This window comes from Neodiprion virginianus, chromosome 5, assembly GCF_021901495.1.
Source record: "Neodiprion virginianus isolate iyNeoVirg1 chromosome 5, iyNeoVirg1.1, whole genome shotgun sequence".
Lineage (NCBI taxonomy): Eukaryota > Metazoa > Arthropoda > Insecta > Hymenoptera > Diprionidae > Neodiprion > Neodiprion virginianus.
In genome coordinates, this window is record NC_060881.1 from 9,462,921 (window position 1) to 9,488,446 (window position 25,526).

At 36.7% G+C, this 25,526-nt stretch overlaps 6 protein-coding genes across 10 annotated transcripts; 3 read left to right on the forward strand and 3 right to left on the reverse strand.

Annotated features, from left to right (window-relative positions):
• Positions 1-223: 223 nt before the first annotated feature.
• Positions 224-7,025, forward strand: LOC124304779 (pre-mRNA-splicing factor ATP-dependent RNA helicase PRP16). 4 transcript variants are annotated; one of them, XM_046763408.1, is made up of 8 exons: positions 224-1,093; positions 1,284-1,516; positions 1,715-1,998; positions 2,160-2,767; positions 2,903-3,046; positions 4,715-5,627; positions 5,714-5,994; positions 6,077-6,299. In XM_046763408.1, the coding sequence occupies exons 1-8, from the start codon at positions 614-616 to the stop codon at positions 6,155-6,157; spliced, it is 3,024 nt and encodes a 1,007-aa protein (XP_046619364.1). In that variant the 5' UTR covers positions 224-613; the 3' UTR covers positions 6,158-6,299. The 4 variants fall into 4 exon arrangements, with proteins under 4 accessions (XP_046619364.1, XP_046619363.1, XP_046619365.1 ...); XM_046763407.1 differs by adding an exon at positions 6,501-7,025 and having other exon boundaries at positions 230-1,093; positions 5,714-6,389; XM_046763409.1 differs by lacking the exons at positions 224-1,093; positions 1,284-1,516 and adding an exon at positions 6,501-7,025 and having other exon boundaries at positions 1,864-1,998; positions 2,180-2,767; positions 5,714-6,389.
• Positions 3,367-4,600, reverse strand: LOC124304803 (uncharacterized). Its single transcript, XM_046763477.1, has 2 exons — positions 4,254-4,600; positions 3,367-3,929 (listed from the first exon to the last, which is right to left on the reverse strand). The coding sequence occupies exons 1-2, from the start codon at positions 4,522-4,524 to the stop codon at positions 3,526-3,528; spliced, it is 675 nt and encodes a 224-aa protein (XP_046619433.1). The 5' UTR covers positions 4,525-4,600; the 3' UTR covers positions 3,367-3,525.
• Positions 7,026-7,162: 137 nt separating the features above from the next.
• On the forward strand, positions 7,163-11,576 carry LOC124304786 (RNA-splicing ligase RtcB homolog). The gene is made up of 11 exons (XM_046763429.1): positions 7,163-7,324; positions 7,463-7,563; positions 7,649-7,844; positions 7,966-8,096; positions 8,207-8,333; positions 8,417-8,523; positions 8,608-8,767; positions 8,943-9,118; positions 9,201-9,335; positions 9,419-9,583; positions 9,800-11,576. The coding sequence occupies exons 2-11, from the start codon at positions 7,468-7,470 to the stop codon at positions 10,025-10,027; spliced, it is 1,521 nt and encodes a 506-aa protein (XP_046619385.1). The 5' UTR covers positions 7,163-7,324; positions 7,463-7,467; the 3' UTR covers positions 10,028-11,576.
• On the reverse strand, positions 11,192-13,120 carry LOC124304807 (mitochondrial import receptor subunit TOM22 homolog). The gene is made up of 3 exons (XM_046763487.1): positions 12,860-13,120; positions 12,395-12,500; positions 11,192-12,057 (listed from the first exon to the last, which is right to left on the reverse strand). The coding sequence occupies exons 1-3, from the start codon at positions 12,965-12,967 to the stop codon at positions 11,852-11,854; spliced, it is 420 nt and encodes a 139-aa protein (XP_046619443.1). The 5' UTR covers positions 12,968-13,120; the 3' UTR covers positions 11,192-11,851.
• A 1,863-nt stretch (positions 13,121-14,983) lies between these two features.
• LOC124304778 (protein flightless-1) lies at positions 14,984-22,699 on the forward strand. The gene is made up of 23 exons (XM_046763406.1): positions 14,984-15,126; positions 15,270-15,435; positions 15,656-15,766; positions 15,890-16,128; positions 16,384-16,545; positions 16,743-16,963; positions 17,050-17,266; positions 17,399-17,640; positions 17,761-17,852; positions 17,931-18,001; positions 18,110-18,356; positions 18,608-18,793; positions 19,022-19,336; positions 19,449-19,621; positions 19,720-19,846; positions 19,915-20,037; positions 20,138-20,341; positions 20,492-20,613; positions 20,753-21,004; positions 21,101-21,227; positions 21,358-21,540; positions 21,655-21,768; positions 21,831-22,699. The coding sequence occupies exons 2-23, from the start codon at positions 15,373-15,375 to the stop codon at positions 21,963-21,965; spliced, it is 3,726 nt and encodes a 1,241-aa protein (XP_046619362.1). The 5' UTR covers positions 14,984-15,126; positions 15,270-15,372; the 3' UTR covers positions 21,966-22,699.
• Positions 22,700-22,891: 192 nt separating this feature from the next.
• Positions 22,892-25,180, reverse strand: LOC124304808 (essential MCU regulator, mitochondrial). 2 transcript variants are annotated; one of them, XM_046763488.1, is made up of 2 exons: positions 24,458-25,168; positions 22,892-23,114 (listed from the first exon to the last, which is right to left on the reverse strand). In XM_046763488.1, the coding sequence occupies exon 1, from the start codon at positions 24,755-24,757 to the stop codon at positions 24,488-24,490; it is 270 nt and encodes an 89-aa protein (XP_046619444.1). In that variant the 5' UTR covers positions 24,758-25,168; the 3' UTR covers positions 22,892-23,114; positions 24,458-24,487. The 2 variants fall into 2 exon arrangements, with proteins under 2 accessions (XP_046619444.1, XP_046619445.1); XM_046763489.1 differs by lacking the exon at positions 22,892-23,114 and adding an exon at positions 23,121-23,955 and having other exon boundaries at positions 24,458-25,180.
• Between the last annotated feature and the right edge of the window lie 346 nt (positions 25,181-25,526).

Sequence of the window (25,526 nt, forward strand, 5' to 3'; positions counted from 1 at the left end):
GCTCTGTGTAGAAAATTAGAGTGTATTTATGAAACCTGAGGTTTTATTCACATCATTCATTTTGTTTTATCTTACAAACATTATTTTTTCTGGTGAATCTGATTCAATCTGTAAACGACATTTATGATAAAGGTTCGTGTGATTTGCGCCGGAAAAATGACTACCAAGCATACACATATGCTGCCACACATCATTGATCGGCATTCGAAGAACAGCGCTCCTCTTGACCAAACTTGGAACTTCTGAAATTATTTAATTCGCATAGAAAGTTGTTGTGTTTTACGAGATTACGTGCTGTATAAAACGTTTCTTATCGAGATTTTTCTCAATAAAACTTCAGTATTAACGTGCGGTCGTAATTTGATAATCATGAAATAACTCACCTGCGATTATTTAACCGCATTTTAAGATCAGTCTTGTGAAAGACGCGGATTGTCATCACGGCGACAACCAAAGTTAACCTTATTCTCATTTTTTAACAAAAAGAACGCCACGGTGTTTTGTGTTGACTTGAACGTTTACAGCCATTTTGCGTCGCTAATATTGGTTCTTAAGTGTAATGCTGCTTTTTCTGAACAATAATTGTAAATAAGTATCTACTTTCGCGGTGAAAATGTCAGAGGATCCAGATCCAGAGTTGTACAGGTTAGAAGGTGAATCAAATCAGACCGGAGGTCTGATCATTCGTAAAAAGGCTTCGGATCACACCTTCAAGAAACCGCAACCGTCTGTATTAGGATTAGACAAACTAGCAGAGCGTAAGCGGAGAGAAAATTCGCAAGAACCTGGCAGCGCCAGGTCTAGTCCTAGCACTAGCCAATCGCCGGATCACAACCCCGATCCCAAGGAACGCAAGTACCGCCTTCACGAGGAAGAAACTCCAACTCATACTGGTGGAGTAAATTCAGAAGCACGACGAAGATTCGAAGACAGATTAAGTCGTCAAAGAATAGATGCTCAAGATCGATTGTATAGGGAGAGACGTAGGAAGGATAGGGAACGTGATAGAGATAGAAGTCGAAGCAGAGACAGCGTGCGTCAAACGCCGATGAGATTTAAAGACGAACCTCAAACGCCAAAATTCAGAACAAAGGTAAGCAATAAAATCTGTTATTAACGTTTATATCCAAGAATAACTAAATCTATGATAACTTGTTACTTAGTCCAAGTGCATATCCATGATTACCTTCTCTCAATAACTTTTATACGAGATTCAGAATAGTTTCTGCTTTTATGAAAGTTCTATTATAATTGATATGACGCTCTGGAATTTTAAACTTCAGGACTCAACTTCTCGAAGTAATTGGGACGACGACGATGATTTTGAACCACGAAAATCGACATGGGATCATCCAACACCAAAACTTTATGGATCCAAAGATCCGAAAGACAGTGTAAGGAGCGAATGGACGCCTTCGTACAAGTATAACTCTTGGATCAAAGAGCGTAAAGCATCTGGAGCAACTCCGATGACCGATGGCGAAGAAAGAGAGATGTGGGAAGAAGAACAGAGAAGGTATATCAAACTTCATCACCACCAATACCATGTATCCTCGAATAAATTTTTTTATATTTCTGATTCTAGCTACCTAAAAATATTATGATTTTGGTTCTGACAATAATTGTTCGTATTTTCAAATTTTTTTTAGTCTATTAGATTGAACAAAAATTATCACTGTTACTCTAATATTTTTTCAATCCGGGTAAATTTCAGACTGGATCGGGAATGGTATGCTTTAGATGACGGAGAAAATCGTCCATTTGCTGATGTCTCCGAAGAGTATGCACAAAAAAAGGAAATGGAGATGGAAGCAAAGCGTGAGAGACGAGTGTCAGCTCAGCAGCGCCAAATAAATAAGGACAACGAACTGTGGGAGCGCAATAGAATGTTGACTTCGGGTGTAGTAAGTTCCCTGGAACATGACGACGATCCTGATGACGAAGCAGAAGCCAGAGTTCATCTATTAGTTCACAACGTAGTGCCGCCTTTCTTAGATGGTGAGAAGCAAGATTTTTAAACCACGTTATATTCATTACAATGTTTTTAGGTAAAACTTGCAGTTCTTGCTTCATTAAGTTTAGTAAAACCTCATCTGTCTCACTTAAATAATCTTTAAAAACAAGAAACTCTTACGTTGAAATGATATGAGATTGATTAGGTCGCATCGTGTTCACAAAGCAGCCTGAGCCAGTGGTACCAGTCCGGGATCCGAGTTCAGACATGGCCGTGGTTGCACGAAAAGGATCAGCTTTAGTACGGGCCTATAGGGAGCAAAAAGAACGCCGTAGAGCGCAGCGTAAGCATTGGGAATTAGCAGGCACAGCAATTGGAAACATTATGGGAGTAAGCGGTCCTGACGGCAAGCCAGCCGAAGGGGATCAACAAGGCCAAGATACTGACTTCAAAGCAGGGCAGAAGTACGCTCGTCACATTAACACTGGCGAAAGCTCCGGCGATTTCAAGCATAAGACAATTCAGAACCAGCGAAGAAGTCTCCCAGTTTTTGCAGTGAGGCAGGAGCTGTTAAATGTTATCAGAGAAAATAGCGTTGTTGTCATAGTTGGAGAAACTGGTAGCGGAAAAACTACTCAGCTGACACAATACCTACATGAAGATGGCTACAGCCGTTACGGTATCATAGGTTGCACTCAACCGAGAAGAGTTGCGGCCATGTCTGTAGCTAAGCGAGTGTCCGATGAAATGGCTACACCATTGGGGGAAAAAGTTGGCTATGCAATTCGTTTTGAAGATTGTACTTCAAAAGAGGTGAGCACTGGAGATTTAATTAATCTAGAAAATTTTCTGGGAACATTCTGCAACAATGCCATTTAATGTGTAACAGAATTCTTCGTAATACTCTTACAACTTTAATTTTGATTGCGAAAATTTTTGTTCCATCAGACTGTCATAAAGTACATGACCGATGGGATTCTTCTACGAGAGAGTTTACGAGAGGGTGATTTGGATCGATATAGCGTCGTTATCATGGATGAGGCTCATGAAAGATCTCTGTCCACTGACGTACTATTTGGACTACTGAGAGAGGTCAGCTGCTATTTCTTTTTACGATTTATTTCTCCTGTTGTCCTTTGGTTAGTTCACACAAACCTAATGCAAGATATTGGTAAACTTGATTACGATTTCATTTCGAACTCAGTGTAACAAAATATGGGCATGATTTATGTCATCGATAGCAAACTTGGTATCTTCAAAAACGAGCGTTCTTATCTTAAATATCATGATTATACCAGATTAGGTAGTTTAACATTATCATGTTATCACAGTGGTTTATAATCGATGAAGTGCAGTGGAAATGAAAAAAAAAAGAATCGAAACAAATACTGAACACTAAAATAGAATATTTATTCAGAAATTTATTCAAGTTTTGGGTGAAGCAACATATTTCTTCGATTTAACAATTTCCCCTCACTTTTCTTCACATTGTTACAGTAACAGTTACACAAAGAATTACTAATCATTGTACTTGACAATATCAACAGTGTTATTAATGAGCAGATATCATTCTATGCCCGATGATTACCGGCAGAATGATGTCGTTGCTGTTTAGAAAGATAAAGCAGTGCTCCTGCGCTTGCAGAAACGCTTCCCCAACGTATTACAGCATTTTGCATCTCTCTTCTTTTCCAAATTTCTTTATCAGGTACAGAATGACCATAACGACACCATCGAACAAAAGACCGACTCGCTATCCATTTGTAAGAGCCTTTTGATGCACAGTTTATCCGTTCAATTATTATTGACGAGGCATTAGGGCTTTCTTTTGAATCATCTGTATTGTTTATTCGAATCTCTGTAGCATCGGCCCAGAAATTTTGCAAAGTACTAAATATTATTCCTCGACCTTTATTCTGATACTTGTTGTTTGCCTTGACAAGGTGTACCACCATAGCTTCCTTTTTTTCTCCAGCTACCTCAGAGAATTCAAATATTTATTCATGGTAACTATAATTCACAGATGATATAAAGTAAATAAAACTGTGTTTTTGATAATGTAAAAAATATAAAGTATGTATTTAAGTAAAGTAAGCATTTTCAAATGAAAAGTTTCTGTTCACTAATAGGAACTATTCATTTAAAACTCGTGAAATTATTAGTCACAATCCAGTTAACTTAGTTTCAATTACCTCATTAACGTGATAAATGAAGTGAAACTGTTACCTTGCCTGTTATTTGACTGATACTAGATTATTGTTGTTGAATAGTTGAATAAAAACTTTAATTAAATACATACCCGGCTGCTCTATCCATAGAACAATGCCGTACTCCACAGTGGCTGCTATATCTTTATTAACGTTGCGCCCATCATTTTTGTTGGTAGCACGTAGCTCGAGGATATAACCAGAATCAAGTACATTTTCAAATAAGTTATACTCTTTTTTCGTAAACCAACGAGAGTCTCTCAATGGAAACAGTCTTGTACTTTCTAATGCTTTTCCACGATATCCACTGCATCCATTGCTTTTATTCCCCAATAATAACGACTTAAAAAGTCGAGCTGCCATTGATTATCATTTAAGGCTTGAGTCACAATAACAATGAGTGTATCTGGTGAAGTACGGTTCGGTTATGCTATCTAATCTATATTGCAAATTGTCTAAGGCAATAATCTTGAATCACATTTTTATTTTTTACTGGCCTATTCACGATTTGCGATTACTTTATCAGATTATTAACCGTCAATGTATATTATAGGTGGTGGCACGTAGGCACGATTTGAAGCTTATAGTAACATCGGCAACTATGGACTCGACGAAATTCTCAGCATTCTTTGGCAACGCAGCTACTTTTGCAATTCCTGGTCGTACTTTCCCAGTTGAAATAATACATGCCAAGAACTCAGTCGAGGATTATGTCGATGCTGCGGTTAAACAAGTCTTACAAATTCATCTCCAACCCCGAAGTGGAGATATTCTGGTATTCATGCCTGGACAAGAAGATATCGAAGTAACATGCGAGGCTCTCAAAGAACGTCTCGGAGAAATTGATTCTGCACCTCCACTCTCCATACTCCCAATCTATTCCCAGTTACCATCCGATCTTCAAGCTAAAATATTTCAACGAGCGGAAGGGGGCTTTCGTAAATGCGTTGTGGCAACAAATATCGCAGAAACCTCCCTGACTGTGGATGGCATAGTATTCGTCGTTGACTCAGGGTACTGCAAACTGAAAGTCTATAATCCAAGAATAGGTATGGATGCGCTACAGGTATACCCTGTCTCAAGAGCGAATGCTGATCAAAGAGCAGGTCGAGCCGGTCGTACAGGACCAGGACATTGCTATCGCCTTTATACGCGTCGCCAGTACATGGATGAGTTACTTCTTACTGGAGTACCAGAAATTCAGAGAACCAATTTAGCCAACACGGTCCTCCTTCTGAAATCTCTTGGGGTGCAGGATCTACTTGCTTTTCACTTCATGGACCCTCCACCTCAAGATAATATACTGAATTCTTTATATCAGTTGTGGATCTTAAGTGCTCTGGATCATACAGGACGCCTTACTCCACTCGGACGTCAAATGGCCGAATTTCCTCTGGATCCTCCGCAGTGTCAAATGCTTATCGTCGCCTCTCAGCTTGGCTGCACTGCTGATATTCTCATCATAGGTATAAAATGCGGAACTTTTTTACTCCATTTGAATCTATCCTTGGATGTTTTAGTACCTAATTATTTATCATTTATGTTTCTGCAGTTTCAATGCTCTCCGTCCCATCAATCTTCTACAGACCAAAGGGGCGAGAGGAAGATTCAGACTCTGCTAGAGAAAAGTTCCAGGTACCAGAATCGGATCACTTGACATTCCTGAATGTATACAACCAGTGGAAATCCAACGGCTATTCAACCTCTTGGTGTAACGACCACTTTATACATGGTAAAGCAATGCGAAAAGTGAGAGAAGTGCGTCAACAACTAGAAGAGATACTTAAGCAACAAAAAATAGAAGTTGTAAGCTGTGGCACAGACTGGGATGTGGTGAGGAAATGTATTTGTTCAGCATATTTCCACCAAGCTGCACGTCTCAAAGGTATAGGAGAGTACGTTAATTGTCGTACAGGAATGCCTTGTCATCTTCATCCTACGTCTGCCTTGTTCGGTATGGGATTCACCCCTGACTACGTTGTTTATCACGAGCTAGTAATGACTGCCAAAGAATACATGCAGTGCGTTACCGCTGTTGATGGTCACTGGCTAGCCGAGCTTGGCCCAATGTTCTTTAGTGTCAAAGAGACAGGGCGTAGCGGTAGAGCCAAACGACAACAAGCGCTTCAGCATCTTCATGAAATGGAAGGGCAAATGAAGGTTGCCGAGGAAGAAATGCGGCTAAGAGCGCAAGAGCAGCTTGAAAAGGAACAAGCTTCAGTGAGAAAGTAAGAAAATTATCACACTAAAATGAGATTAAAATTAAAACCGTAATTTTTGTACCTGAAATTGAGTGAAGAATTAAAGTGTTCATACAAAATAAAAATTTTTTCTCACAGGAAAGAGATTTTAACTCCCGGTGTAAGAGACCCTGGCACACCAGTAAGTTATCGGAAAACTCCCGGCCGATTCGGATTGTGATCAATTATAAATTTGCAAGTAATATACGGTATGTTTTCCATGTAATGACTCGTCTCTTGCGATTAGATATTTTAAGTAAATGTTAAGGAACAAGAATCCATTTCTGAAAAATTTATATATATGGACCAGATTTTACTTGTATTACGTTCTCTGGCTTTCGTTTACAATACTTTTTCTGAATTCTACTTGATTATACCTAGGTGTAGCATATAATGTCATTCGAATATCATAGTATATAAGAAATTGTAATGAATGTACGAATTAAAATATCACCGGACTATATTAGAGGGAAAAAGTGAAGTACAAACTTATTTTGCAATCCAATATTTCACAGAGCGAAATCGAAATACAGCGAGAGTCATTTTTGTGTACACTTGACTGATAATAATAAGAAAGCAATAATAAAAAAGTGACTCAGCCTATCTGATCACCGTTTTAAGATATTTATTGGGAATATGTGTTATTTAATCATGCAGAAATTTTCATTATGTTATAATAGTCTCCCTGGTTATAATCATCTGGGTGCTTGTTCTGTAACTTTGCCACTCCGAAATGCATTCCCGGGGCGGTGCGTATTAAACTGTTTCCGTCGATAAAAACACACGCGTAATCTACCTAACTGAAATCTAACCTAAAAACCGGCATTACTTGCCAGCTCTTAAAGGACATTCGTGATCAGAAAACTTGAAAAACTATTTAGAAGTAGTATCAAAGTTTCGAGATACAGGCACTTAATTGATAAGTAAGTGATCATATCTTGAAAGAAGTTGTCAAAACTGGTTTTCAGGAATTGTCAGCCTTCGAACTAAACAGAAAGTAATCGAAGCTATACTAATTTTTTAATGTGGAATAAAATTGCTTATTTTGTTAATCTTTAAAGGAAACATGGTCGTCCGTCAGTATCAGGAAGAATTGAAGTACCTAGAAAAAATCAACGATTACTGCTGGAGAATTAAAAAGGGGTTTCAGCCAAATATGAATGTGAGAGTACACCAATGCAATAAATATTCTTATTTCGTAATTTACACTATTTTCAAAATCAAATTTTGCTCCAAAACGAATCAAGGTCGAAGGTATATTCTATGTAAACAATACCCTGGAACGTCTAATGCTAGAAGAATTACGCAATTCCTGCCGACCTGGTATGGTAGGTGGATTTCTACCAGGAGTAAAGCAAATTGCTAATGTGGCTGCTTTACCTGGCATTGTAGGGAGGTCTGTCGGATTACCAGATGTTCATTCCGGATATGGATTTGCCATCGGTAAGCCATAATATTTACTTCCATATCTATTCTCTGTTTCTTAATGAGTCTGAACTCTTGTTTTACACTGCGTTAAATTAACCATCTGAGATAATGATTTAAATTTTCTTATTTACCTCAGGCAATATGGCGGCATTCGACATGAATGATCCCAAATCAATAGTCTCCCCTGGAGGTGTAGGATTTGACATAAATTGTGGCGTAAGGCTCCTTAGGACTAATTTATTTGAGAAGGATGTCCAGCCCATAAAAGTGCGTCAAATAATTACACAATTTTTCACATTGAATAATTTCAAAGGTTATTTCGATGCATGTAATTGTCTCATCTCAATTAGAAATCGGTAAACAATTATATTTTCTAGGAACAACTAGCTCAAAGCATGTTCGATCACATACCTGTTGGTGTCGGATCAAAAGGAATCATACCCATGAATGCCAGGGATTTGGAAGAGGCCTTAGAAATGGGAATGGATTGGTCTCTTCGTGAAGGTTTCTTGCCCAAAATACATATTTCATTATGTGATGGTCAGTAAAAAACTGTATACTTATTCGATTCATATTTTTTTGTCCAGGCTATATTTGGGCAGAGGATAAAGAACACTGCGAGGAATATGGTCGTATGCTCAATGCAGATCCTTCAAAAGTGTCAATGAGAGCTAAGAAACGTGGTCTGCCACAGGTACGACACATGCCATTGAACGGTGTGATGTCACGTTTCTTAAGATAATGCTTTATAACATTTTAAACAAATATTTGTTTACAGTTGGGTACGCTAGGTGCAGGAAACCATTATGCGGAAATTCAAGTAGTCGAAGAAATCTATGATAAATGGGCAGCTAGCAAAATGGGTATTGAAGACAAAGGGCAAGTTTGTGTCATGATTCATTCTGGCAGCAGAGGATTTGGACATCAAGTTGCTACTGGTAAATTTTTATTTATTGTGGATAATATCACTAACTTGATGCAATTAATTGCTATTTGAGAACTATTCCCTTAGAATGCGTTTAGTCAAACGACATTTCCTCATACCATTACGAAAATGATTAAGTACTTTATCAAAACATATGAGAAAATTTTTCATGTCCATATAATTTATAGATGCTCTTGTACAAATGGAGAAGGCTATGAAGCGCGATAACATCGAAACAAACGATCGGCAGTTGGCATGTGCACATATTCATTCAACTGAGGGACAAGACTATTTAAAGTCAATGGCTGCAGCAGCAAATTTTGCTTGGGTTAATCGTAGTTCTATGACGTTTCTTAGTAGACAGGTGTGTGTATACAATTTGCAAAACGACATAAATGCAGACTGCGATGCTATATTTAGATTTCTAATGATAAGTAAATTTTCAGGCGTTCGCAAAACAGTTTCACATGTCACCTGATGACTTGGACATGCATGTAATTTATGATGTATCCCATAACATTGCCAAAGTTGAAGAACACATTGTTGATGGCAAACAGAAAACTTTACTAGTTCATAGAAAGGTAATATTAAACATCTTTACTGAAGTAAGAGCGATACTCTCATACCATTCTCATGTGTAATGTGTGTAAACATGTTTTATTAGGGTTCAACACGTGCTTTCCCACCTCACCATCCGCTCATTCCAGTTGATTATCAGTTGACGGGACAACCTGTATTGATCGGCGGTACCATGGGGACATGTAGTTATGTTCTCACAGGAACTGAAGAAGGCATGAAAGAAACTTTTGGGTCAACATGTCACGGAGCGGTGAGATTTTTCACAAATTCTCGAGTAACAAGTTAACTTTTTGTGTTTAGATTATTATTATTGCTGCAATGTATTCGTTGAGGAAGGTTAGAAGGTCCTCGACGAATACATTGAAGCATTCCGCCTCAAGGGTCTCAAAATCACACAATTATTATTATTATAAAATATCAGTACAGTGCAGCGTCGCACTGTCCAATATTATCTCACCATTTCCAGGGCCGCGCATTATCGCGTGCAAAGGCACGACGAAACTTGGATTACAAAGACGTATTAGCCAAACTGGAACAATCTGGCATATCGATCAGGGTTGCATCACCGAATTTGGTCATGGAGGAGGCTCCTGAATCTTATAAAAATGTGACTGATGTAGTTAACACATGTCACGCGGCCGGAATATCCCGAAAATGCATTAAACTGAGGCCTATTGCTGTCATAAAAGGGTAAATTTACAGAAAAAAAATTGGAATTCCCGGATTTTGTGAAATTGCGATTGACATAATAATCTTGCGATATTTTCACAATGCATTTCAATAAAGCGTAACCCTGTTATAGAAGGGTTGGTTTATTGTCAATAATAAAAACAAATCGCAAACTTTATGCAACTTAACTGTGATATTTCCTTAATTTATATTTTTTGATTATTGAACGGTTGTAATTTATTTTACCCATTCTTATTGACAGTTAATGCAGTTCTTAATAAATACAGCAGTAGGCGATGTTTATTATTGAGTTAAATTTATAATTCATTCAAATATAACTTCTTCGTCTAATACAATCAGACGAAACATTGTTAGCTTTCACAAATATGTAATTATTAAGGCGCTTACTATAATCATTTGCATTGAAAATTTAAAAGAAAATCAAGTGCTTTGGCTGATCTTGAGAGCTGACTCAAAAACTTCCCGCTCCGATGCGTTTACAGGCCATAAAAATAAATAAATAAAATTGTTATTTTTTTTTTTTTTTTTTATGATCCTCGTAAAAGAAGAGTTGTCACGAAATCTCGAAGTTCGAGTTATTTCTGAAGCTGCTATAGACGTATTTTGATTGGCTGTCGATGTCGTGTTCGGAGTTTGTTTATGTGCGTATTTCAGATCGTAGAAAAAAGTAAGAAACAATTGCAGCTCATCCGATCCCGATCGTGTCAGATACATTTATTTAGCGACGCGATCGTGTCAAATAAATTTATTTAGCGACAAGAGTGAATAAGTGATGGAGAAATTTAGTAAGAGCGATTTTACGTCGAGCAAGGAACTCGATGCGTTAACGGCGGGTGATAATACAACAGACCTAACAGTAATATTGTTATTAAAAAAGTTATAAGACAATTAAAGAAAAGCGCACGCGGTGACCCTAGTGATGGTAAAATGAAGTGACTTGAAAGCTGAATCATCCGAATCTATTCAGTCGTTTCAGAGATCGAACAAAGAATTGATCACATACGAACGCACACACACACATGCCAAGCCATCCATCTGAGCATGGTCGGAGACGATTCTTTAATCTTAAACTATCGACATTTAGTGATAACTCACCTTTTCGTTTTAAGGGTGGTTATAGTAACTTGAAAATAAGAGCGGGAAGTTAAAAGGAGAAACAAAGAAGCGATTTAAATTCACTAACTTTTTATTTTGCTTTTGTTAACATTTAAACAAAAAATATATTATACAGACGTAACTAGATACAAACTATGTACTACCTTGATTACAGCAGCAAAAATTTTTAATAATATTGTTACAAATAGTTTTGTACATGAAATTTAATTTTCACTTCAGATATGTGAAAAATGATGACGTCATATTGTGTACAATCTCAATCTTAATATCTGCAAACATTAGTTCACATATAAAAAAATTGATGGTAAAACATAATCTAAGAGTCAAAATGGCGTACAAGTACCTCCGGCCACCTGAAATGCAATAAATTCGGTTCGTGGCTAAAGCCATGAATCTACATTTTCTAAGCAAATATTGAAATGAATCTTTGGAGCGTGCGGCGCTCACAAAAACCTCTACATATTATATTCTTAAACGCCATCAGATGATACGAATTCATTTCGATAAATTTCGGAACTATGAATGCACATGCAATTTTTGTATGTATTTATTGGTTTCTTTTTCCCATGTATTTCTTTTATGGCCAAGTATCAATCGATCTACACGCGACTTGTAATATGGTTAAGAGTGATGATTAGTTGTCTTGGTGTTTTTGATTGAGTGGAAAAACTCAATCCAGATTGAATTGAGCTGCGATAAACTCTGTCGCAGCCTATCGTTGAACAGGTGGAGACATTGGAAGGCCAGGTGAGCCCATGTTAGAAACCGCAGAGTTTGGCCCCAACAAAACTTGTTTCTGTTGCGTTCTCTGCACTTCCTCCATTTGTGCTCTCTCAACTTCAAAAATTATGGGCGCAAACAGAATCGCCGACGAACTGAAGAACAACCAAGTCGCCGAACAGGAGAACCCGTATAATCCTTAACAAAAAATAACAAACATTTGACACTTTATTTAATGTGTTTTGATTTTTAGCTTCTGGGTATTTATGAATATGTAATATTGTATGGAATGCAAGAAAGTTAATCAACAGATTATTCACGATGATCTAAAACATGAAACCAACATGCTTCACTTGCAGTATTTTAATATCAAGATTCTGATATTTTTGAAAGGCAAAAAGATGATTCTTGAATTATTTTCCAAAGAACAGCAAAGTAAATCAAGTTTTATTTTCCATCTAGCCTAGGTGCATAATTATTACAACACTCTAAACCAAGTACAACTGTACATGTTCAATACTAACGACGCATTTACCTTTAACGAAACTGCAAAGACTGGAGCCCAGTGTGTTTCCCAGTCGACGAACGTCCTCTGGGAACATTTCTGTGAGCCCGACGAGTCGTTCAACAAGGCTTTCATCCTGTGTAGAAACATGGAAATACATTTTCTCGGTAATATCACATGTTACACATCAAACATCTTACGCTGAATTCTTTGTTGAGAATATAATGATTTGAGTGACCTTAGAAATGTTGGCAATGATGAATATAATACGTGAAGTTCAGCAATTCATAATGCATATACAGTGAACATAGCCTTAATATCTAGAGAATTGAAATCTCTGAATGTACAGTTTGATTCGAACTAGAAAGAACGTGCGAGAAATGTTTGTACGTAACGCGCGGCTGTGAGGAACAGTTTGAAGCAAAATTCGGGAAACAAGTAGTCTAAAATTGATAAATAAGTGGGCAAACGGGTGCTCTGTCCCTGTTGCAATACCTCTTCATCATCGTTATCGTCCGGGAGGATCGACTTTACTTCTGGAGAGCGTGCGTCGCTGCTGCCCATTCCGCTGTCCAATTGATCCAATTCTTCAACTGAAGCCATGTACGCAATAATAAAACGATAGTTTATATATAAATTAAGGAATAACGTTCACTCGATAACGCTTCGCCCTGAGTGAACCTATCCCTCCTGTCCCTGTCCTCGTCGGCCCTCGTGCGGACGGCTTTTCTCAACGTTCAGCTTCGGCTCATTGGCTCGGCTAATGCCGCCGCCACAACGTCAATCAAAACCAATACGCGAAGGACGAGCTACGGGGGAAGCAGAGGGATATTTGAACTAGTTTTACGGACAACGACTTACACGCCGCGTGAAATTGCTTCCCAAAAGAAAGACCATAGGATTAAAAATACGAGCTATCTTCTTTGATATTACTACATAGAAAATAATGTCTCACGTCGATTGTTTTCTCGAAACAAAACTCGAATCAATAGTTATTTGCGTTAACTGATTCGTTGACTGTAGACAACTAAACGACTGTTAACTTCAGTCAACGCTGTTGAAGACCCTATTAGGGATTTTTGTGTCTTGTGGGATTCATAGTCATATAAATGTGGGATTGCGTGTCAAACGACTTCCGCCGATAAAGAAGCTACCGGATTGCTAAGACGACTTTTTATGGTCCTGGGCCCACTCAGGCCCACTTACCCGCAGAGTACCGGTCATGAAAACTTTTCCAGGGATAACGTCTTCAAATTCTTAACCCGTCAACGTTTGTACTGCAAGCGAGATTTTTCGAATCTTACGAACATTGCTTGTGGTGTTCAATACACTTGGTCCGCACCATGTTTTTCTCAGGATAGTTGCAAGAGTTGAGCAAAATTTTTCCCTATAGCGTTTTTCACTGACTGCGATTTTGCTAGGATTCTACTTCTGTTATTATTCGAAAATTTGGAAAATTGCGTTCGTGTCGGTGCGCATCAAATGCAGTCAGTGAAAAATGCTATTAAATCAGATCCTAGGACAAAAATTTTGCACCAACTTATGAGAAAACATCATGCGTACAAAGCATGCCCGGAATTACAAGAAATTACAAGTACACGGCATATAAGTTATAGCATTTTTCACTGGCTGCACTCGATACTTTATTGGACTGCGATTTTTTTAGAATCCGCCTCTGCACTTGGTTAAAATCTCGAGAGTTGCACTCGTTAGTATACAATAAAAGCTTGTTTATTTTTTCCATATTTGGCTTGGCTTAACTCAGAACTGCTTATTGAGCAGAAATATTAAAATAACTCCTCTGGAATATGATATGCCATTGAACTCGAGCTTACCAAATAAACACGTACAGTGAAAATTCTCTTAACGGACACTCCCCAACAACGGATTTCTCTTTACAACGAACAGTATAAAAATCTCCAGGAGTACAATTTACACGTTAATATTCTTCTCAATAACGGACATTCCTCAATAACAGGAAATATTTTTAGTCCCGAAGATGTCTGCCATGGGGAAGTTTCACTATATTTTCGAAACAGGTTTTTTCTGCCGTTACTTCATATTTTTTGAGTCAGTATATTTTCTGAGTATGTATCTAACACTGTCGAACGTCCGTATCTTCATTCGTTCTGAACTTTTTGGTTGATGAAACGACAAATTGACGAATGGGGGGTAATTGTAAGCTGGAATGCGGTATGTATATAATGGCTTCAACAGTGTCTGTGCACAGATTCAAGTCAGACAAAACCGGATTCTCTAAAAATCAAACTTGTATATGATCGGTGCTATTCACACGACTTTCAAGCCATAGGATCGTTTTGAATATTCATGGAGATCCTACAGAAATCTTTGTATTTGCCGCTGAAATTCAACATGGTATCTACGTTTTTTTAGTGTGACTGAATACGCAGGCAAATGTGACAAACCAATACATGTGTTTATTGTACAAATACACGCAGGAATGTATCTTATTTCAGGCTTAAGCTGAAATCTTATTGCAGCGGTGGATGAAAGGACGAGTATCATTGGTCATTGATAACAGAACATTGTATAGTGGGGGGTATTCCATCATCTGGAGCCAATGGCAGGACTAGGATTCAGCCTGTCACCACGCAATGGGATATCGAAGTACCAGCTTTATGTTTTGAGTCAGTGGGATGAGTATAGTTGTCGGATTATTTCGGACACTCCTAAGCTTGATATCGTTTGATATTAGGATTTATGTTGCTACGTTTCGGAGTGTGCACATATAGTTGCTGCAGGTACGGAAGTGTCACTTGTCATAAAATTTTCTAATGACTCGTAAACTATGTGGAGTGTTTCATAAAAAGTCAAGTGTTTTTAGTTATCTCGATCAGTTTAAGCTAACTTAACCTCTAAGTGTTTTATTTGGGGCATTTAACAGGAAATGATTAAGAATACATAGCTGCTATCGGAGACAGTCTATAGATTACATCTGCACGGAAACGAAAATTTACGAAAAACGAGACGAATATTACTTACGAACGATGGCTAATACTGGGGTCTTACCGTTTGTGCGCGGTGTTGACTTCAGCAGCAATGATTTCAGTGTAAGTTGCACGTATTATCTTGACCTCAAATCGTTGAAAGCTTAGGAATTTGTTTATTTTATTCGATTAGTTTTGATGTTAAATCATATTAACTCAATATACCTAGTTAACTTCGAGAAGAATGTTCTAGATTAGCGGGTCACCAACATCCCCCAAACTAGGACAACTGCTAATTTTTTGTAATTTTATCTTATATTTTAATATTTTTTTTTTTTAACAGGGTGGAAAATTTCCAGAGTCTGTGCGCTTGATGACTGGAATTCAATGGCTCAAATTAGACAAGACAAATCTAACAGAGATACCAGAGGAAATGGGAAAACTATTGAAATTGGTAAATATCTAGGATCCAATTTTATTTTTTCGCTTTTTTTACCTTTTTATTTTATTTGACAAACTATGTAATTGAATAATGCTTGTATTCATTTTTTAATAAACAAACATTTTCTACGCTCAGGAACATCTTTCTTTAGTAAAAAATAAATTGGAGCGTTTATACGGAGAGTTAACTGAGTTGGGTTGCCTGAGAACTTTGAATATACGGCATAACAATGTTAAGAGCAGTGGCATACCTATGGAATTGTTTCATTTGGAAGAATTGACTACTCTTGATCTCAGTCACAATAATCTCAAAGAAGTTCCTGAAGGTTTGGAAAGGGCACGATCTCTTCTTAATCTAAACCTCAGTCATAATCAGTAAGGATTTATATTTGTATAGTAATATTTTTATATTAATTTATAACAAATATTTATCATTTTCTACGAGCTGATTTTTAATGAAGTGCGTTCCATGCATCGATTCATATATTTCTTGTCAATTTGCGCAAGTCATTAAAAAATTGTAAAAATAGATTGAAATATATTTTGTCGAATAAGTTCAATTTATTTTACGCACTCTGTTCAACAATCATTCAACCTTCAGTACGACTTTTTATTTTTCTTTACATATAGTATCGAAGCGATTCCGAACACACTGTTCATTCATTTGACTGATCTGCTATTCTTGGATGTGAGCAACAATCAACTGGAGACCTTACCACCACAAACTCGGCGTTTAGCGAATCTACAGTCATTAAATTTGAACCACAATCCTCTAGGACATTTTCAATTAAGGTCTGCATGTTAAATCATTATTATTATTATTACATTGCTCCATGCAGTTCAATACTAGCATTTATGCACGGAATTAAGCTGCGCAGTATTGATTGATTGTTTATTGTAGTATTTTTACGTAATTATAATTTAGTCAATATACCAATATTTTACTTCAATGAATTAATAATGTAAATTTTTTTATTCTTCGGGTTTAGACAGTTACCTTCACTCATGAATTTAACTACGCTACAAATGCGAGATACCCAGAGAACGCTAAATAATATCCCCACAAGTTTGGAGAGTTTGACAAACTTGCAGGAACTTGATTTGTCACAAAATGATTTGCCACGAGTTCCAGACGCACTTTACTCGCTGCCAAATTTACGTCGACTTAATCTTAGTGATAATCAGATCACTGAACTTTCAACAGCAATCGGTGAGATATCAATGTTTTTGTCAAAACATTCTAATATTCATTTATTAAACCTGAATTTATTAATCATCTTCCTCTTCCTTTTACAGATTTATGGCAAAAACTCGAAACCTTGAACCTGTGTCGAAATAAATTGACAGCCTTACCGAATTCATTATGCAAAATCAGTACTCTGAGGAGGCTTTACTTAAACGACAATGAATTAGATTTCGAAGGTATCCCTTCGGGGATAGGGAAGTTATCTTCTCTCCAAGTTTTCTCTGCTGCTAAAAATCATTTGGAAATGATACCTGAGGGCTTATGCAGGTATAGCGAATAACTTGTGCTTTGAATTCACTTATACCAATAGTATGATAATCAATATGTCCCTAGAATCGAATTAGGTAAGCCTATATTGCGGATGATTATTATCTATGATTTCTTATGATTTACTTACAGATGTGGATCACTGAAGCAATTAATTTTAACTTCTAACCGACTAATAACAGTTCCTGATGCCATACATTTACTTACTGATTTAGATCAGCTTGACTTGCGGGATAATCCGAATTTAGTTATGCCGCCAAAACCTACCGAGGTCCAAAGAGGATCGGGAATAGAGTTCTACAACATTGATTTTTCACTGCAGCATCAGTTGCGACTCGCTGGAGCAAACGTCCCGGCCCCAGTTCAAACAGCCAGTATGTTGTTTTCGTATTTAAAAAGTGGATGGATTAATTTTTGTCTCATTTATGTTCATTTTAGGTTTCTTTTTCTGGCACCAAAGAATCATGTAATTAATTTATAATGCATTTTCGCAGATAGCAGTAAAGACCCAATTGCTCGTAAAATGAGATTAAGACGAAGGAGAGACCAGGAAGAAGCTGATCAGGATCAAGCTAAAATTCTCAAGGTAATTTTAAATATATTATGTATATACGATACATCAAATACATATTTGCTGAAAAAAAATATGCTCGAATATTTTTAGGGTATGAAAGACATTGCCAAGGAAAAAAATAAGGATAAAGGCTCTGAGGATGCCAAGGCAGAGTCGTTAAAGTGAGTGCAGTAAAACTCAATTTTCAATTGTTCATCATTACTCTTTTGTTTGATTGAACTTGATTTATTCTTTAATCTCAATGGTTTGTTGTGTTATACTGTTATTAGGCCAAAGAGATGGGACGAGACGCTTGAAAAACCCCCACTAGATTATTCGGAGATCTTTGACGACGATGCAGGTCAGATACCTGGCCTGGCAATATGGGAAATCGAGAACTTTCTCCCAAACCAAATCGATGAAGTTGCTCATGGTAAATTCTACGAAGGTGACTGTTACATTGTACTCAAAACAGGCGTCGATGAACAAGGCTCACTTGCATGGTCAATCTACTTTTGGATTGGAGAAAAAGCCACGGTAATACATTGACAGATTTAAACTTGTTTGTTTCTACTTTCAAAATCATACATCGTTCTCATCTCATAGAATAAATAATTATTGACCATAAAATAAATAGTATAGCTATTTGAAATTTGCAATTGGCTGAATTTTGTGATCTTGTAATCTATTTAATTTAACGTATATAATGATGATGAGATACCTATTTGTGTTTGATATTTAGAATATCACACTGATTCTTGTCTAATTATTATTTTTACACATAACAGTTGGATAAGCGTGCCTGCGCTGCAATTCATGCTGTAAATCTGAGAAACTATCTTGGTGCCCAGTGTCGCACTATAAGGGAGGAACAAGGCGATGAGTCAGACGAATTTCTCTTACTTTTTGATTCAGATGTAACATATATAGAAGGCGGTCGAACATCTTCAGGGTTCTACACCATCGAAGATCCAGTATGTATACTGAAATTTATCAAATAATTGTATAGTAAATACCTACTTTATGAGAATTGCATTATTAAAAAGTGTTAATTTTAGATTAAGGACAGCACTTTGAACAAATATTATCGATTTCCCCGAATAAATGCCTCATGTTAATAAATGTTGACGACAACTGCTGCCATCTGGATTGTACATATTATGTTTATTTTGGATTACTAGATATTTTCGTATTTCTTTTAGCCTGCTATTGCGAGGTTGTATCGAGTACATGCTGCTGGTGCTTCAATTCACTTAGAACCAGTTCCTGTAGCTATTGAATCTTTAGATCCACAATTCGTCTTCGTATTGGACAAAGGAACAAAAATATTTATGTGGTATGGAACTAAAGCAAAGAACACACTGAAATCAAAAGCAAGATTGTTGGCTGAGAAAATTAATAAGAATGAACGTAAGAATAAAGCAGACATCATAACTGAAACTATGGGATCTGAGACAGAAGAATTCTGGAAATCTCTTGATGAAACCGGTGAACTATCTGGAGGAGACCCAATCATAGTAAGTTTCAACGGTTTTTGAACATATACATTCTCATAAATGTGTATCTTCTTCAGTCTTATAAAATTTTTCAACCAAATTACATGAAACTTAGAACAGTTGTTCTCTGTAGGAACACGTTGATCCGGAGTTCACTCCAGTTACACCACGTTTATATCAAGTGCGACTCGGTATGGGTTACTTGGAATTACCACAAGTTGAAGTGCCACATGGAAAATTGATCAATACTCTCTTGAACAATCGTAATGTTTACATATTGGATTGCTACCTGGATGTGTTTGTTTGGTGAGTATATCCAATTAGGATACTCTATTTCTTTATTTTGTACATGCATTTGCTGTTCTCTACATACTGTTTCTGTTGATATGATAAAATCTGAACAGGTTTGGTAAGAAATCAACTAGACTAGTCCGTGCAGCTGCTGTAAAACTTTCGCAAGAATTATTCAATATGATTGAACGACCTGAATATGCTATGGTCACACGATTGCAGGAGGGCACAGAATCACAGGTGGTTATAAAAAGAATTCAGAATGTTTATAGAGTGCAACTTACTTTAATATTTTATCACCCTCCTAGATATTCAAGTCTAAGTTTACCGGATGGGATGAAGTAATTGCAGTAGATTTCACAAGAACTGCAGAATCTGTTGCTAAGACAGGCGCAGACCTCACTAAATGGGCTAAACAACAAGATACTAAAGTGCGTAAAAGTTTCCATGAGATATCAGACCATTTTTCCCTAAAGCATAGTACTGGAGGTATAAAATGAACCTTTTGTCACTTTTTTTTTCATTTCATAGGCAGACCTTTCAGCATTGTTTATGCCGCGGCAGCCACTGATGTCAGCTGTTGAAGCTCAACAACTCATGGTAGAATGGAATGACGACTTAGAGGCAATGGAAGCTTTTGTCTTAGAAGGGCGAAAATTTGTTAGACTCCCGGAGGAAGAATTGGGTCACTTTTACAGCGGTGACTGTTATGTATTTTTGTGCCGGTATTGGATGGTATGTAAGAATTATTGACATCAAAATTATAGAGGAAATACCTTGTTTATAATAATTTAAATGATATAATATCTATCAGCTTGAGGCACATAATAAAACCAATGCAAGTCAGGCGATGCTGATGTACTTTGACGTTTTATTTTCATTCAGCCTTTAGACATAAATGGCAGTGACGAAGGGGATGACCAGTGCGAAGATGATTTTCAATGTGTGGTATACTTTTGGCAAGGTAGAGATGCTGGGAATATGGGCTGGCTTACTTTTACGTTCAGGTATTTAAAGCGCAATTAGCTCAATTAGATTTCACGCAGTAATATTTTTAATAAACCTTTTGGATTTATATGAGCAAAAAACATCAGAATTTTGTGCATCAACTTTTTTTCTGATGATTTGATCATATCGTTCTATTAGTTTACAGAAAAAGTTTAAATCTTTATTTGGTGAAAAATTGGAGGTCGTCAGGACACATCAGCAACAAGAAAATCTGAAATTCATGGCACATTTTAAACGCAAGTTTATCATTCGCCAAGGAAAACGAAAAGAAGTGAAATCACCTAGTAATAATAAGGTTGAGTTTTACCATCTCCGAAGCAATGGTAGTGCCTTATGTACTAGATTAATACAAGTTAATCCAGATCCTTTTTTATTAAATTCTGCTTTCTGGTAAGTAACTGTGACAACTTGTCTAAAATCCAAGCTTGGTCGGATAATTCGAACTCTAATTTAATGAAAACTAATGGCTTGATGAAAAATTTGCAGCTATATTTTAAATGTGCCTTTCAACAACGACGATGAAACTGGTATCGTTTACGTATGGATCGGGTCAAAAGCTGACAGTGAAGAAGCAAGACTTGTGGAAGAAATAGCAGAGGAAATGTTTAACAACGTTAGTAAACTAGGTTTCATATTTTTTATCGAAAATCATCCTCCAAATTGCTGTCAAAAATTAAACAAAATATGAGTTATATTTAATGTAGTAATGCTACTTGAAATGAAAATCATTGAATCTCTTACAGCCATGGATCAGCCTGCAAGTCCTAAACGAGGGTGAAGAACCAGATAACTTTTTCTGGGTCGGCCTTGGGGGGAAAAAACCATATGATACCAACGCGGACTACATGAATTACACAAGATTATTTAGGTGCTCAAACGAAAAGGGCTACTTCACAATCAGTGAAAAATGCACAGATTTCTGTCAGGTAATGATTTCCTGATCCTAATTTGAAATTGCAATCTTGCCAAATATTTTACTCAATACAAACTGTAATGCACGAAAATCTGATGAAATATTGAATTATCATATATATTTGTAGGATGATTTAGCCGACGATGATATTATGGTGCTAGATAATGGGGAGCAAGTATTCCTTTGGCTGGGGGCCCGATGTTCGGAAGTGGAGATTAAACTTGCTTATAAGTCAGCTCAGGTAAGGAATAGCTTGCATATTTGCATTGAAAAAAATTTCAAACGAATATGTTTTTGATATAGGTCTACATACAGCATTTGCGTGTTAAGCAGCCAGATAGGCCTCGAAAATTGTTCCTCACTGCCAAAAGTAAGGAGTCTCGAAGATTTACAAAGTGCTTTCACGGTTGGGGATTGCACAAACGACCCCCAGAGTAAATGCCCGTATATAGAGATGTGTTCAAACACAGAGCTTCCATATTATGTTTTACTTATAAACTACTTTTTGCTCATTATTACTTATCAAGTTCGTGCGTAATTTTTTTAAATATTGCGAACAGATATTATCTGCGTGTTATAACACCAATCATGTAACGTTTACATAGGTATTTGATTGTTTTAGTTGTTAATCTATTTATCCATTTGCATCCGTATTATTTTTGCCATGTATGCTATTATAATTTTTCCTCGTCAACAATATCATTTTATTGTGATTACATTTAGCTCTCTCTCATATAATTTTGAAATTTGTTCATGTGATATCCTAATATTTCTTTTTAATAATTGGATTTCAATTTTTTGACATCAACAACAACCATAGTCTTCCATATAGTTTACTTTTGCAGGTATTCATCTTTTAGTAGCAATGATATACGTTTTCAGTGTGCATACCAAATTGGCATCATCTTAAGTAAGGTTTAAATATGAGCCCCCCAATGCATGCTGTTTGTTCTTGTGACATTTTTAAGTTTTATCACAAATATTTCACAGGTATGGTTCCTCTTGTTTGGTTTTCCTTTAATTTTGACATGAGTTTGATTTTTTCAAAACACCTTTACATAAACAAAGCTGGACCTAGCAATCATAAATATCAGCCAAATTTGTTAAAACTTCTTTCAAATAGGATAATACGGTTCAGTTTTAATCTTGTAGAGTATTGGGGCGTCAAGGTAATTGACGGAATTTTGATCGTCAGACTTCACTACCATATTTTACTAGAAACACTGGCTGATAGATTCAATTCCGTTCAAAATAGATGACAAGGTAATGCTGAAGTCAATGAAAAAGTATTTTATTGCTATGGAGGAGGAGGAGGGAAGAATAGAGAATAATAAAACATATGCTTACATATGCATACATACATATTTATTTATCATCAATTTATTTATTTAAACAATTTGAACATATTTGAAAATATTTGTAATTTGTACAATTACTGCTATGCGTACTAAAACTTTGTCATTTTTGTAAATAAATACTTAAAGAAAAATAAATACAAGTCAACAACCATGCCTCGAAATCTTCCAATCATTGAGATCGCAGACCATGTTGTCCTCATGTTATAAAGCAGTTTAGCAGATAAAGCGTCTGTAATGTAACAATCCTAGAATGTAAGAAGCATTGTTTCGGAGACTAATTTCTATAAGCAACTGGCTGGAGAGTGGATACGAAAGATTTTTATTCAACTGAGTTGGTAACTCAACTTATACTTGTTGACTGCACATTTGATTAAATGTAGCTTATCATGTTCATTAGGATACCTAGTTCAGCGTGACCTGTTCATTGAAAATCTAGTTATAATATTGTTAATGATATGTAGATTGTTATTAATTATGTATGAATCAAAATGTTTTTAATTCGTGATTCAACATATTCTTTTTTTTTTTTTTGTAAACTATATTGCATGAACAAGAATATGTATGAAAGTGTCAGAAAACCTTGTAGAATGGGAGTTCTGATGATTCTGGAGTGAAAACTCTAACAAATGTAGAATTGGAGAAGAAATATCTAGAACAGATAAAGCAATAACATATGGGCTGTGCCTTGTGTAAATTTAATCAGACTGAAAGAGCTATGTTTACATCACATCAATTTGATACACAACATGAATAAGGAATGGGAATCCAATTAGTGCAAAAGAGAAAGTAAGTAGTTTCCTCTGCAATCTATCATGTTATTGATTAATCCCATTTATGGTCCATGTCAAATTGATACAGTGTAAACAGGGTCTATGAACTAGAATATCTCATTTAATGCACTCTTGGCACTATCGTCACGTAAGTTGGCAAGGTATTCCTCATGGAAATCTGCCATTAGATGCTGTCGGGTTGGCTAATTTCAAACGGCTGTAATTGATAAATGACAAGTTTCTCACCAAAAGTAAAAAACGTTTTTGACGCTGGTTTTTTATGAGGAACACTTCGGTCACCTATGGAGCAATAGTCCCACATCACCCTATATATACTGTGACATACATTTCCACAAGCATGTATAATGATATACAATGTTGTTGGACAGATTTATATCGCATTTTTTTTATTTTATGAATGTTCACAAGTCTCTGTAAGCAATCAATTCTTGCATATAAATTTGCATCATTGAATGTACAAAAATTTGGAGAGGTACTTCGAGATGATGTGTAATTGTGATTCTTCCGGACACAGAGGTATGCATATATACTTAGATTCTATATTACTATGACTCTACCTGACTGTCATTGCATGATTACCGAAAATTTAGTAATTATTATAATTATGAATTTCCAGAAAAAATTCACAACACAGATTACGAAACAAAAACTATGTTTATAATATTTCAAGTGTGAACTGGTCTAAACATAATTCATGAGAAAAAAAGTGCAGCTTTGAAACAGTTGAGAAATAAACCAATTGCTTATAGAATCAAGGACGCGATAAAAGTTAAGTTATTACCTCAGCATTGGTATACTACGAAGTTTGAGCTTAATCGTCATCATCATCATCGTCCGACGGTACGAAGAGCTCGTTCTCCTCAAGAAAATTAGCCATGTTTTTGCTAATGGTCGCACCGATCAGAAGGCCGGGAATGACGGCACAAATAATACCTAGAATACCGAAAGGTGTTTTTTTCGGTTCTGGAAGAAGACTTCCCGACGGAGTGCTCGTCACCGGGCGTTTTCCTTGGTATAATTTATGGTTGGAGTGCGGGTTTATTCCCCGAAACAGTAGCTTCACTCGGGCGACCGACATCATTTCTCTCAATTAACAGGCTACAAGTCTAAAACCATTATCCTTCGTTTTTTTAAAAAGAGCTTGAGCTATTGGCTACCACACACAACACCCTCGTAGCGAAAATAAAACTGTCGGGGTTCACAGCTGACTTGAGCTGCTTTGTGAGTGACGTCACTCTTATAAGTCTATGGAACCTACGGATCATCTACTCAAGGCTATTTTGTATTAGGTCATTGGCCACCCTGCTCTCTCTCTCTTGAATAAAATACGCGTTGTTATAGAAGCTGTGTTTCCGCGTGTCCCGTCTTTTACTTCTCAGGCTGTAATTACATCACAAGTATTCCCAGTAGGAATACTGATCCTAATCTCAAGAGGTTATGGGCCCAGAACGGTGTAATAGTTGTAATGTAATTACAGCCTGAAAAGTAAAATACGGGACACCGGAGACACAGCTTTTATAACAACGCGTATTTTATTAAAGAGAGAGAGCAAGGTGGCCAATGGCCTAATACAAAATGTAACTATATTTAATCTCATTACAAGCCTTATAGTTAGATGTTCCTGATTTCATACGTAGACAAAGTACCAGCAGCAGCAGCAATTCAAGTTACTAGCACTTCCGGCGCAAGTTCTTGCAGCTTGAAGTTCATTCATCTTTTTTTAAATGAGCAGCGCTGCTGCTGCGTCAAATCACTAAACAGATGTTAGTAACATCACATACTGACCTTAAGACCCTCACTTAAAATGTATGTGTAGACCAGGCAATAGAAATAGACTACGCGGTCAGTAC

What these genes read in the sequence shown, in the direction of transcription:
- LOC124304779 (XM_046763407.1), top strand. Translation starts at nt 614, where the DNA reads ATGTCAGAGGATCCAGATCCAGAGTTGTACAGGTTAGAAGGTGAATCA. An exon ending in CGCCAAAATTCAGAACAAAG is followed by an intron (nt 1,094 to 1,283) that starts GTAAGCAATAAA and finishes TTTAAACTTCAG; the next exon opens with GACTCAACTTCTCGAAGTAA. An exon ending in TGGGAAGAAGAACAGAGAAG is followed by an intron (nt 1,517 to 1,714) that starts GTATATCAAACT and finishes GGTAAATTTCAG; the next exon opens with ACTGGATCGGGAATGGTATG.
- LOC124304803 (XM_046763477.1), bottom strand. Translation starts at nt 4,524, where the DNA reads ATGGCAGCTCGACTTTTTAAGTCGTTATTATTGGGGAATAAAAGCAAT. An exon ending in TCTATGGATAGAGCAGCCGG is followed by an intron (nt 3,930 to 4,253) that starts GTATGTATTTAA and finishes TCTCTGAGGTAG; the next exon opens with CTGGAGAAAAAAAGGAAGCT.
- LOC124304786 (XM_046763429.1), top strand. Translation starts at nt 7,468, where the DNA reads ATGGTCGTCCGTCAGTATCAGGAAGAATTGAAGTACCTAGAAAAAATC. An exon ending in CGGATATGGATTTGCCATCG is followed by an intron (nt 7,845 to 7,965) that starts GTAAGCCATAAT and finishes TATTTACCTCAG; the next exon opens with GCAATATGGCGGCATTCGAC. An exon ending in GGTCAACATGTCACGGAGCG is followed by an intron (nt 9,584 to 9,799) that starts GTGAGATTTTTC and finishes CACCATTTCCAG; the next exon opens with GGCCGCGCATTATCGCGTGC.
- LOC124304807 (XM_046763487.1), bottom strand. Translation starts at nt 12,967, where the DNA reads ATGGCTTCAGTTGAAGAATTGGATCAATTGGACAGCGGAATGGGCAGC. An exon ending in ACGATAACGATGATGAAGAG is followed by an intron (nt 12,501 to 12,859) that starts GTATTGCAACAG and finishes GTTTCTACACAG; the next exon opens with GATGAAAGCCTTGTTGAACG. An exon ending in TCTTTGCAGTTTCGTTAAAG is followed by an intron (nt 12,058 to 12,394) that starts GTAAATGCGTCG and finishes TTTTTTGTTAAG; the next exon opens with GATTATACGGGTTCTCCTGT.
- LOC124304778 (XM_046763406.1), top strand. Translation starts at nt 15,373, where the DNA reads ATGGCTAATACTGGGGTCTTACCGTTTGTGCGCGGTGTTGACTTCAGC. An exon ending in GGATTGGAGAAAAAGCCACG is followed by an intron (nt 18,357 to 18,607) that starts GTAATACATTGA and finishes TACACATAACAG; the next exon opens with TTGGATAAGCGTGCCTGCGC. An exon ending in TTTTGTGCCGGTATTGGATG is followed by an intron (nt 20,342 to 20,491) that starts GTATGTAAGAAT and finishes ATTTTCATTCAG; the next exon opens with CCTTTAGACATAAATGGCAG.
- LOC124304808 (XM_046763488.1), bottom strand. Translation starts at nt 24,757, where the DNA reads ATGATGTCGGTCGCCCGAGTGAAGCTACTGTTTCGGGGAATAAACCCG.